Raw genomic sequence first — 12,481 nt, 5'->3', positions numbered from 1 at the left:
TTTAACGCCACTAAGGCTAAAAGTGGACGAAAGTGTTATAAAGGGCATAAAAATTTAGACACGATGTTACATAGGAAAGAAAAAAAAATTGAGTGTCAAATAGGAAAACAAAATTTAAAACAGTGTTATATAAGGAATTTTCTCTAGAATCATCGGTGCCCTATAACAGTTCACGTAATCACGTTCGTCAAATTTTATGATTGCAGCATTTTGCGTTTCCATTAAATTGTTCGGAATTTCCAAAAATGTTCGTATTTTAAAAAAACGTTTTTTGCAAAAACTGATCAAATATTCGAAAAAATCACGTTTTTATAAAAATGACTAGCACTTACGTACAAAAAATTTTCATGTTTTCAAAAAATGATCTCTTTTTAAAAAATTAAAAAAATTGTTCGAAACTAAAAAGAACTGACTAAACACCGGATGCTACAGTAAATAGCGTCGCTACACTGGAACGTGAGTTGCTCTATGGAGCGCCCATGTGCGTTGTGGTGCTATTGAGCGCAATCAGCGAGTCTAGTAAACGTCAATCTGCCTGGCCTAGTGAACAAGCCCATATTAGGCAGAATCATTCTGACGGCCCGCAAGGCATAACGCTTTTTTTTGGCTATTCTGCAAAAATGGTAGCTTTATTTTTCTATGCCTAGAAAATGCTACTCCACCACCAAGGGCTCCCTTGATTCAATCCCTCTGTTCCATAATGTAGTGCCTATAGATTTTTGTAAAAGTCAAACCTTACGATCTTTGACCAAGTTTATGGAGAAAAATATTTACATTCAGAATGCCAAACATATATTATTAGATTAGTCTTAAAATGTACATTCATATTTTATATATTTGACATTGTATATATACATAGTCTTCTCTATAAACTTGATCAAAGTTTGTAAAGTTTGACTTTATAAAAAATCTATAGACACTATATTATGGAACGGAGGGAGTATGAAATTTGAAGGATTAGAATCCTTAGAAAGTGTTCCTGCGTTGCTTGTTTGATTCATAGGATCGGATCCGTTAAGATTTTTCTACTCAAACCTCTTTGAAAGTATCAGTTGTTTTGTCTATTATGCAATCAAACAAACCAAAAACCCGTGGGGTTGAAATTGGCATGACATTTCAATCATTTATTTATTTTCTATTCCTGCGTTTTTAGAATCGTGTGAATCAGAGATGCCCCAATGTTGTAATGCATAGTATTCTCTAGTACATAATTGGCCCTTTGCGAGTGATTATCCCGAGGACCTGCTTTGTTCTTGTGGTTCTAGCTAGAACAAATAGCTGTAGTACTACTGTCTTAGCAGGCAGGGCCTCTCTTGCTCAATTTTCTTTTTGCTTTCTTGTCTTGTCTTTGCCGTGCCAACATCTGTTCATGTACCTAGTGAAATTATGGTGGCATGGTAGCAAAATATTCACTTTGTTGAACGTACTCCAGCTGACACCATATTTTGCACACTATACATGTGCAAAAAAAAAAGAAAATCCCAAAAAAGGATGTACACTATACATGTGCAAACTTGTGTGATGAAATAAGCAAACAGGTGACCTAAAATCATGATATATATTTTTTGAACATGTGTAATATACATCCATGTGAACATGTAGATTATTTGAAAATTTTGGAACTTGAAAATGTGATTCTCGAACTATTCAAAATAAAGTGCTCACTCGGAGAGGAAAATGTTCAACGAGTCCACTCATCACCTTGCTAATCTTCTTGGACACAATTATAAATTTACCGTTTCCAAAACACAAAAGTTTCATCTTTACATATGTATAGTTGACTCGATTAGATTAGAGCACTGGAGAGTGAGTGAGTGAAACAATGTCGGAGAAAGCATTCGAAGGCTCCATTCATCGCCTCACCTCCCTTGTGGCAATTGGTTCTGCCGATTTCAAAACAAAATCTCCATGGGAGTTTCATCTTCATGTAGTATGTACATTGCACTCCGATTAATTCAGACTACTTAATGACTGAAGTTACGGTCAAACGTCAGCAGCATTTTGCGACGCCTCCTTGGGCTCAGCATTCCGATCATCATCGCCGCCGGCGCCGGCCCGCAGCCGCGCCTTCTCGGCCTCGACGCCCCAGCCCATGCGCGCGATCACCACGAGCAACACCATCAGGCTGGCCGCGGCGCCGATGATGAACCCGGCCAGCAGCCCGGTGATGCCCAGCCGAGCCCTGAACCCCAGCGCCACGCCCACCGGCAGCGCCACCAGGTAGAACCCGCCCAGCACGGCATACATGCCCACGGCCGGTCTCGCCGTGCCGCGCACGATGCCGCCGCACACGTTCAGCGGGAAGTTGACCACCTCCAGCGCCGCCATCACCTTCATCGCCTTCCCCACGCCGTCCCGCACCTCCGCGCCGCGCGTGTAGAGGCGAGGCCACTGCCGCCGCGACGCCAGCATCAGCAGCCCGCCCAAGGCACCGGCGAGCACGCCACCGAGGATCGAGACGGCGCCGGCCCTGCGCGCCCCCACGGCGTCGCCCGCGCCCAGTGAGTTGGACACGCGCACGGACGCGCTCACGGAGAGGGAGAGCATGCCGGCGAAGAGGAGGTAGTCGAAGTTGAGGGTGATCGCGATCACCGCCACCGCGCGCCGGGCGTCCGGCAGGCGACCCGTGAGCAGGATCAGGATCTCGTAGCACCACCACTCGAGGCACGTGTTGAGGCAGCACGGCACGGCGAGACGGATCAGCCGGAGCCAGTCGGCCGCGGCAGTCTTGGTCTCCTCCGGCCACCACCACCGCGCGCACGGCGCCGCTGTGGCCGCCGTCGTCTTGGCGCTCTTCCTCGCGAGGAGCACGTCGGACGCGAGCACGTAGGCGGAGAGGAGGACCGCGACGACGAGGTCGCTGAGCCAGACGGCGGCGGCGACGCCCTCGACGGCCCTGGTCCGCGCCAGCCACGCGGTGAGCGGGACGTGGACGGCGAGGCCCACGGCGGAGGCGAAGAGCGTGGGGAGCGTCACCTCCTGGGAGCTGAGGTACGACTTGAGCGGGGCGAGGAAGGAGGTGACGGCGAGGTCGGGGAGGAGGCACAGCACGTACCGCCGCGCCACCACTGCGATGTCGGGCTGCTGGCCGAAGACGCGGAGGAGCACGGTGTCGACGCGGAGCCAGAGGAGCGCGATGGGCAGGGAGGCGGCGAGCAGCATGGCGGTGGCCATGAGCAGCGTCCGGCGGAGCAGGGCCGCGTTCCCGGCCCCGTGCGCCTGGCCGCAGATGGGGTCCATGGCGCCGCATAGGCCCGTGAGCACCGCGAAGCCCGTGGCGTTGGCGAAGCTGAAGCCGAGCGTGCCGGCGGCGAGCTGGAGGTCGCCGAGGCGGCCGAGGAAGGCGGTGGTGACGGCCTGCTTGGCGAACCAGGTGAGGTTCATGCCGATGAGCGGCAGCGCGATGCCCCGCTGCGCCCGCGCCTCGCCGGCCACCGCGCGCGCCCACCCCCAGGGCCTCTTCTCCCTGGCCGCCGGGCACCCATCCTGATGATGCTCTTGCTCATGCCGACCGTGATCATGTGGTGGTGACGGTGGATCCATGGGAGAATGCCTGCCCAGCCCGTGCTCAGTGTGAGCAGAGCAGAATGGGTTTGCTTCGGGGAGAAGGCCGAAGAAGTGATGCAATGCAAGGAGATAGAGATATGGTGACGCCCGTTTTGATCAGGCATACTCCCTCTGTTACTTATATAAGACGTTTTAGTAAATTCAGACAGTGTACTAAACAGTTTAAACTCAGCTGTCTGAAACGTCTTATAAAAACGAACGAAGGGAGTACAAAAAGAGATATGCTGATCCAAACCGACTCCAAATTTGGCATTCCCAAATAAATGCCATACCAGCAATTTATTTACTAGCACGAATAGCTGTGGAGCAACTAGGTGGATGACACGAGGGCATGTGAAAAACAGGAAGGATAAGCTAGATTTGGCGTCGACTTAATTAATCGGGACTAGATAAGAAGATTAACATACACAACTGATGTACTTAGTGCTAATGGATTCCTGCATCCATGATTACCAAGTGGTGAAGTGGATGAAGATTACCCCGATCTGTTGGTATCATAGCTAGTGGAATGGAAAGGCAGGCACACTCCATCATTGAACAACAAAGATTGTACTTACTAAGATACATGGAAATTGGCAACACAGTAATCTATACCCCTTTATAGTGTGCGAATACCTTTGAAAGATGGTCGTTGGATGAAGCCAATCCGATGGTGCATAGATGGCAAATTCGAGCACTACTGGCCGTTGGATATCATCTACATTCCATCAGATTTTGCCACATGTACAATCTAGAAGACTCCATGGTTGAACTTAAGCATAATGCACAAACCTCAAAACACAAGCACTTCTCCTTTGTTCTAGAATCTTCCATATCTTAATTGCCCAATTTTTTTAGATGAATTGCCATTATTTGTTTTTACTTTATGCCTTACAACGCACAATTTCATGGATTTTAAAATAGATTAGCTTTTTTTATTAAAAAACTAATTGATTTTGAATGAGATGAACTATAAGAATTAAACAAACATCTACATCATGCATATATGACTCAAAGCTTACATGATATAATGTGATATTTATTCATAATTTGGTTGCCAAATCTCATGTGTGCAATGCACGTGTACCTTACTACTTCCTCCGTTCCTAAATACTCCCTCCGTTCCCAAATATAAGTCTTTCTAGAGATTCCAACAAGTGACTATATACGAAGCAAAATAAGTGAATCTACACTGTAAAATATGTCTACATACATCCGTATGTTGTAGTCCATTTAAAATGTCTAAAAAGACTTATATTTAGAAACGGATGGAGTATAAGTCTTTCTAGAGATTCCACTATGAACTACATACAAAGCAAAATGAGTGAACCCACACTCTAAAACATGTCTATATACATTTATATGTAGTTTGTAGTGAAATTTTTAAAAAGACTTATATTTAGGAACGGAGGGAGTAGTTAACAAGAGAGAATGAATTCTAGAATGTACTATTGAGGATCAAGATCAAGTAGGTTCATTCCATTCATCATCGCAAAAAAAAAGTAGGAATTCTAGGATGTACGATTGGGGATCAAGATCAACTAGGTTCATTCCATTCATCGCAAAAAAAAGTAGGTTTATTCCATGGAATCCCCTAATCAAACCTGTCCTAGATAAGGCTGAATCTTGATATGTGCATCTACATGCATGGTATGTACAGTATATCTGCATCTGATAACGGTAGCATCATATGTGCAACAAATTCAGGGAAGCTAACTGCATGCCGATCATGCGTGCTGGCTAACTTTGCTTGTGTGTGTGTGTGTGTGGGTCCGTTACAACATAGTTGAAGGTGTGGTGTCACTGAAGAAAAGAAGGCAGTTACCAAACCATATGCCTGCTAAAAGCAGGGCCGGCCCTAGCATCTTAGAGGCCCTTGTGCAAACTTCTGAACTCCACCGGCCATGGGCCCTCGCCTTGGCACGGCTCTGACTGCCACGACTATCATCAATAATGTTGTGGCAGGTGTGTAGTGGCTGCGACCCGTCGGAAGAACCAACAACGAGATTCATCCAACGAGAAAAATTATTGGTTGCATGATGCCTAATTAGTGGAGTATTGCATGCTTTTTTTAGTTTGAATCGTAGTATTGCATGATGCATGGGTCTAATTAAAGGAGTGTTGCATGCTTTTTAATTTTGTGGGAAGGAGTATTGTATGCTGCGACTCATACTTGCCAAACTAAATGGGCGACTCATACTTGCCAAACTAAATGGGATTTTTGGCTGCATGAAATGGATACACATCTCACACTGCATAGATCCGGCATTAATTGAGATCGATAATCAAGGATATTAGCAGATTGGCTGATTTCATGGCCAAAATTTTCGCCGCAGAGTTAATTCCTAGCTTGGTCGCACAGCAGGAGTAGGTGACTGGCTGAATGGTTGTCTCTTGGCTGGTCTTTTTACCTTCTCTATCTTTTCTTCTTCCTAATATGCTTATATATCTACTAGAGACATGCAAATGGATGGGCCCCTGCTTGGGCTGGGCCCTAGGCGGCCGCACTCCTCGCCATGCCCAGGGCCGGCCCTGGCTAAAAGCAGCGACAATCAACGATGATGATAAGATGAGAGCACTGGTGTAGTTAGTGCTAATGGTTGGATTCCTACATGAATGAACGATTACAAAGTGGATCGAGATTACCCCGATCTGTTGCTGCCATAGTTAGTGAGCAGCAAAGGTAGTAGTAGTAGGATCCATGGACATGGACATGGCAAAGCCAGTCAGGATGCAGAGTTCTAGAATGTGCAATTTGTGATCAAAGCTCAAGTTTATTCCATGGATTCCCTTATAATTATAAATCATATCCTAGATAAGGTCATGTTAGATAAATAACTACTGTACACTATATATAGTTCCGGGTGCAAATTAAGTTGACAGTGGTGAGTGACATGATTCAGAGCATCAGATTCACACGCATGATGGATGGATGGAGGGATCTCATCTCTCAAGTGGTGTGGATCCTAGTACTGGCTACAAGGACGGTCACATGCATGATCGATCTGCCACCTGACTCTAACTCACACGCATAGCATGCACTGGTCGACACCTACGAGCTGCTTGGCCAAGTGTACATGCATGCATAGTAGACAAGCTAACAGAAGCATGCGTGATACGTGCAACAAATTCAGGGGAAACGCATGCTAATCATGTGTGCTGGCTAGCTTCGCTCTTATGTGTATGTTTTAAAGACTTTAGATTATGTATCCGTTAGAGCAACTTCAATGGGGCGACTCATTTCGTCCGCCCGCGTCCGTTTGGTTCGGCGCGGACAAAAGCGCCGACTCAAACTCAAATCGTGTCTGCCCCGTGTCCGCGATGACCCATTTCCGACCCAAAATTGCGTCTGGAATGCGTCGGCGCGGACACGAAGCGGACGCGCCGCGCGTCTCCTCGCCGTCCGCCGCATCCCCACCTGGCGGCCGTCCAACCGCTACGGCCAACATAATTTATGACGACCGCCCACCTTGGGCCCACATGTCAGCGACGGCGGTCGTCATTTTTTAAGCCGGGCGTGCGGCGGGGCCGTCCTCATCCACTACCACTCGCCCCCCCCCCCCATCCCCATCTGGCCACCCCTGTCCCCACGCCGGCGACAACCCTAGCCACCGCCAGCATGGGTTTCTTCTCCGGCGTCGGCAGCAGCCGCAAAGAGCAAAGCCCCCACCCGCCATTCCCCCTCCCTCCCCGCCCTCCCCGCGCCGGCGCGCGCTCCCCGGCAGAGGCAGCGCATCAGCGTGCCGGTGCACCAGGCCGAGTGGCACTGGCACCACCACATGCCTCTGCCGTATCCGGACGTGACGCTGCCGCACGACTGGTATTTGGATCCGGAGAGGATCCCAGTACCGGCGGCGCCGCGGACGGCCAGGGCCCATGCAGAGGAGGTGCGGCGCCGCGGACGTTGCTGAGCGAGGAGCAGCGCGCCGACCCGCACTTTACCGTCGACTCGCTCAACTGGGCTCGATAGTTCGCCATCGAGCACGAGGAGGCGAGGCGACGCGGCGTCCGCGGCGTCGACCATAGCCTGCCGCCGCCCGCGCTCGTCGTCCGCGACGAGGACCAGGAGGCCGAGGCCGCCTACCAGGCGGCCATCAAGGAGAAGGGAGGCGGACGAGGCGGCTTTCGAGGCTGCCATGGCAGAGGCCATGGCCCTCTCCGCGGCGGGCGACTGCGTCGTGCCGCCGGTGGCCCCGCCGTCCCCGCCCAAAGCCGAGCCGGATGAGCCGGCCTACATTGAGCGCTACTCCTGGACCGGAGTAGTCCGCGAGAGGGTCAGCGCTCCGCCGATCTGGCTCGGGGCGACGGAGAAGCAGGAGGCGGCTTACCTCGACCACTTGCGCCGCGTTCGTCTTGCCGAGGACCGCCGGGAGGGCCAGCGCCTGCAGATGCTCGAGCGCGAGGCAGAAGAGGAGGCGCACCAAGCCCAGGCAGCGGCGGCGCAGGCAGCGACGGCAAAGCCCGACATCACCGCCGTCTGGAACACAGGGTTCCCCTGGGCCAGCCCTGCGCCGACGTTGATCGACCTCATCGGTCCCGACGCAGACGCCGCCGCCGACGAGGACGCCTAGGACAGCGCGTCGTCTAGTTTTTAGTATTTAATTAATGTAATGTGGACTTTCGCCGGCCTTCGTGGCCGGCTTTTATGTTTAATTAAATGCATGTATTTATTTTCAAAATGCTTGCAATACTTTTTTTGGCGCGCCGATGAAATGGGTTGGGCCAGGGTTGGGCCAGCGTTGGGCGCTCGCGCCGATTCAAACACAGCGCCGGACGTTTGTGTCCGCCGGACCGACCCAAACGGATAAAAAGCGGACAAAAGTGCCGTCCGTTTGGGTCGGCCCGTTGGAGTTGCTCTTATACTACTGCTAAGATATCAAATAAAGATGAGGCAGTTATCAAATTAAGTGCCTCCTGAAAGCAACATTAACAAAGATGATGATGATGATGATGATACAAACTTGTAGCCCACAAGAAACTCTGCTGCGACCAAAAAGAAAGAAAGAAAATACCTCTGTTTTGGAGAAGAAAAAGGGAAGGGTAAAGAATGTGTGTATGCGTCTGTTGGATGATAACCAAGCAAAGGCGGCAAATAATGGGCTCACCATCACTCCCCACTATCAGCGGAATAATTTGGCCAAAGTGACTTGCCTCCTCTTTTCGGCAAATCCAAGTGCATTGCTTTGAGGATATCCTACATTTGTTTGTGTGCCTTTCCAGGGTGCAAATGCAATATCGAGGTCTCTTTCCCTTTCTCTTTTGCTAGCAAATTTATGCTTTAATGAATTGGTGGAATTGAAGGAGCAACTTTAGTTAGTTTTCACCATCCTATCCGCCTAATTTGCCTTGCAGATTAAAACAGAGTTGCTTGCAGGAGTTTCTCACGTGCATGGCCATGCATTCCAGCTGCAAGCAAATAAATGTATAATATGTGTATGATCCTTGTCCGCCAAAATGAAAAGAAAAAAATGTGTGGTCCTTTTTGGAGGAAAGAAAGGACAAGTGTGATCTCTCTTTTAAAAGGCAAATGGAAGGTTTGGAGGCTGGAGCGGGTTCAATAGGATTTTCTTGAAGAATCACTTTGATAATTTCCACAGAAACATGAGTTTTATTCGCCTCGGTATTCAAGCGGAAATCAAAAGTGTGACTGTTCGCTTTCTAGTCTTAGGGAGTGAATAATTCCTTGACGTACATTTGAGAGAGAGAAAGAGTGGAGGGGGAGAGTGATGTAGTAGTACAATGAAGAGGGGAGATTGACCGGGCTGATCGATGGCACCCCGATCGCATGGGCTAGTCGGCATCGAATGAAACCGACACCCCTAAGTTCAGGGGTGTCGGTGAGTTAAGCGAATCAGAGAAGCAGGAAGGAGAAAAATGTCGGGGCGTATTCACACGACTGGACTAGGCAGTGAACGCGGCGATGTTGTTCGGTGAGTAAAAATAGCTTGGCTTACCTGAGTTGATATAGACTGATTTTGGTCAATAGAAGGAGTAGCTATCATGATAAGTGATGGTGGAATCCAAAATGATGTGCACTCGGATTTAAAGCGGGGGCACATTTGTTCTCACACGGCTGGACTCTCATCAGTCATGCGTCCATCCATCCAGGCGAGTCTAGCTAGCTAGCAGTGTACGTACTATGTCACATACGTAGATGTAGATGATAGGTCACTCACGTCATACACTGTGCCCTGTCATCCATCCGGCCGGGTACATGGTTTTTTGTTTGTCATCTGGATCACCTGCACAACCAAATCGAATCGAATCAAAAAAGCCAACACTGTGATCGATGTGCAGGTGTGATCGACATGTACCATGCATGATGCATGCTTCCTGTCATGTAGTTCACCTTCAATCTCTGTGCACCCCCAGTCAGAGTATACCCCATTGTTTCAAATACGAAAACATGTCTACATAATTTAGTTCCAGTGTGTTATCAAACAGCAATGTTTCAAATTTATATTTCCCGCAAAAAATAAAGTTTCGAATTTATATGTCGTGTTGTTTGGGGGAAACAGTAAAAATAGAAGTTTCTATGAAGCGAATCGTATAGTATCTTATTTGTTTGAGATCACGAATCGTATATCTTGATGCAGGGCCCTCGGAAAATTCACTCTCACGCCAATATTATGAATAATTATCACCTGGGCAATAGTTTTTACGGTAAAATTTGTATACACATAAACGAAGTATGCACACATATTAGGTAAAATTCAGACTCAAATATTCTTCTTCAATGTGGTCCAACTACGAGTAATTATCAATGGAGCATGTTCAGAGTAATAAAGAAGCATGACATATATATGTGTATGTGGCATATGAGGAGCCGGAATAAATATATGCTCGAAGGAGGAGAGGACAATTTTCCCCTATTTCACCGTGTTTTCGGGGACTAGCCCACCGACTCACCAATCACTTGCGTGATGCATAAGTGGATCTCAAAAAGTAAAAGAAAAATCTCTTGACAGGTATATATATATATATATATGTTGTGTATGTCCGTCGAACCATGGCTCTCAATTGATGTCGAGGAACTCCATCTAGGGTTGCAGGAGGTGGTCGTAGGTGTCCCACATGCTCTCGATAATGATCTTGTGTGGCCTTTGTGTGGGGTGGAAGTTGTCGAACAAAACATGCTTGCATACATCGTGCCACACCGTCATGAACCATAAGTCGCAGAGATTCCTCACCTCGATCAACGCGATCTCACAACACCTGAGAGTCGTCTTTGTAAACCCCCACCGCTCCCCACCCTCCTGCTACCATGGAGAGATGCTTTTCATATATGAAACTGATCAATACATACATGTGCAATCGCCTTAATGATGACAGCTTGAGTGACAATGTTATTTGTTAAAAGGTCACCAATGCAATGACCAAGTGGTTGAGTATTTCACTGCTCGGAGGAAGAGAATATACTAAAGGTAATTTTCAAAATTTTACAAATTTAAGTACTTTGATTTGGGAATTTTATTATGTACTACTTAAAAATTCTATTCTATTTTTTATCTTGTAGGTTACTGAACCTTGATGTGTGATGATGTGTTTTGGAATTTGGAAATGCAAGACATACTTTTCAAGTAATTTTGTTCTCTGCTTTATTATTATATTAAGCATTTTGACCGTTGCATTTTTATTTTTATACGTCGACTTCTATTATGTTTCATAATTCATGTTACTAGTTGTGAACATGCCTTTATTCAATACATTGTTACTTGAAAATTTTACACCATGGTGAAGTGTGGCATCTGGTTAACATTAGCTCCAGCTCCGCCCTAGGCGAGGAGGTTCTTGGGAGCGTAGTTGACTTTGAGCCAATGGAGCAACCAACTCCTTAACGTGAAGCTTCTAGGCTGAAATCTGGCCCGTCAATTAAAAGATTAACTCGGCCCTAGAAGTTTATTAAACTGGGCCAGCACTCACTTTGGTGACTACCCCCATTCTTCCTCATTTGGGCAGATAACCCGAACAAGAATCAAAAAGAAAAACGCTCTCTAACCGGGCTCTCTGCTCCCAGCCCAAATAATACTTGTGTACATGCTACTAGAAAAGAAAATCTTTTATTTAGGTGAGGTGTCCCATTAGAACTTCCACGCATAGAGTCCAGAAATAATAATAAATAAATGGCACACACTATTCTTTCCTTGAACAAAAAGATTATGAAAACGATGTTGATCGTGTATCAAAAAATTGCTTTCTTTCTATTAAAAACGATGTTGATAGTGCCATTGTGCGGTGTGACTGCAGGCGAGTGTGTGTTAGGATTGTCAGTATGCGGGATATAGCACTGGCGTTAAGAATACACCGGTGCGACCTGATTGGCAAGGCCTCCACATAAGAAAAAAAGATTATCACAATCATTTTAGTAATCTTCACGGGAACAACTTTATAGGAATTTATTTGTCTTGGTATCCAAACGGAAACCAAAGTGTTATTGTTCGCTTCCTAGTCTTAGGTAGCAAAGGATCATACATTCCCATCCGACTACGAGTTGAGAAGGGCAGGGGAGAGGGTGATGGCCGAGGATGAAGAAGGAGACAGAGGAGGCTAATCGGGTGGATCGACCGATGGCACCTCAATCCCATGGGCCCGTCTTATGGGTATATAAAAGTGACTCCACTAAGTTAAGGGGGGTGCCAATGAGGAAACTAAACCAGAGAAATCGGAAGGGGGAGATGACGGGGCATGTTCACGCGGTTGGACTAGGCAGCGAACGCTGCGGTGTCATCCGGTGAGTAAGAATAGCTTGGTTTACTTGAGTTGACATAGACTAATTTTGATCGATCAGGGAGTACGTAGCTCTCATCAGAATGCGTTGCGATGGTGGAATCCAAAATGATGTGCACTCCAGATTTAAAGCGGGAGCACATTTGTTCTCATCAATCATGCGTCCATCCATCCATCCATCCATCTATATGTGTACGTGACCAATACC

At 47.5% G+C, this 12,481-nt stretch overlaps 1 protein-coding gene across 1 annotated transcript; it reads right to left on the bottom strand.

The window, feature by feature from the left end:
• Nucleotides 1–1,717: 1,717 nt before the first annotated feature.
• Nucleotides 1,718–3,676, bottom strand: LOC123087468 (protein DETOXIFICATION 56). The gene has a single exon (XM_044509485.1). The coding sequence runs from the start codon at nucleotides 3,541–3,543 to the stop codon at nucleotides 1,984–1,986; it is 1,560 nt and encodes a 519-aa protein (XP_044365420.1). The 5' UTR covers nucleotides 3,544–3,676; the 3' UTR covers nucleotides 1,718–1,983.
• Nucleotides 3,677–12,481: the final 8,805 nt, after the last annotated feature.

This window comes from Triticum aestivum, chromosome 4A (genome assembly GCF_018294505.1).
Source record: "Triticum aestivum cultivar Chinese Spring chromosome 4A, IWGSC CS RefSeq v2.1, whole genome shotgun sequence".
Taxonomy (NCBI): domain Eukaryota; kingdom Viridiplantae; phylum Streptophyta; class Magnoliopsida; order Poales; family Poaceae; genus Triticum; species Triticum aestivum.
This window is presented reverse-complemented; position numbering and strand designations above follow the sequence as displayed.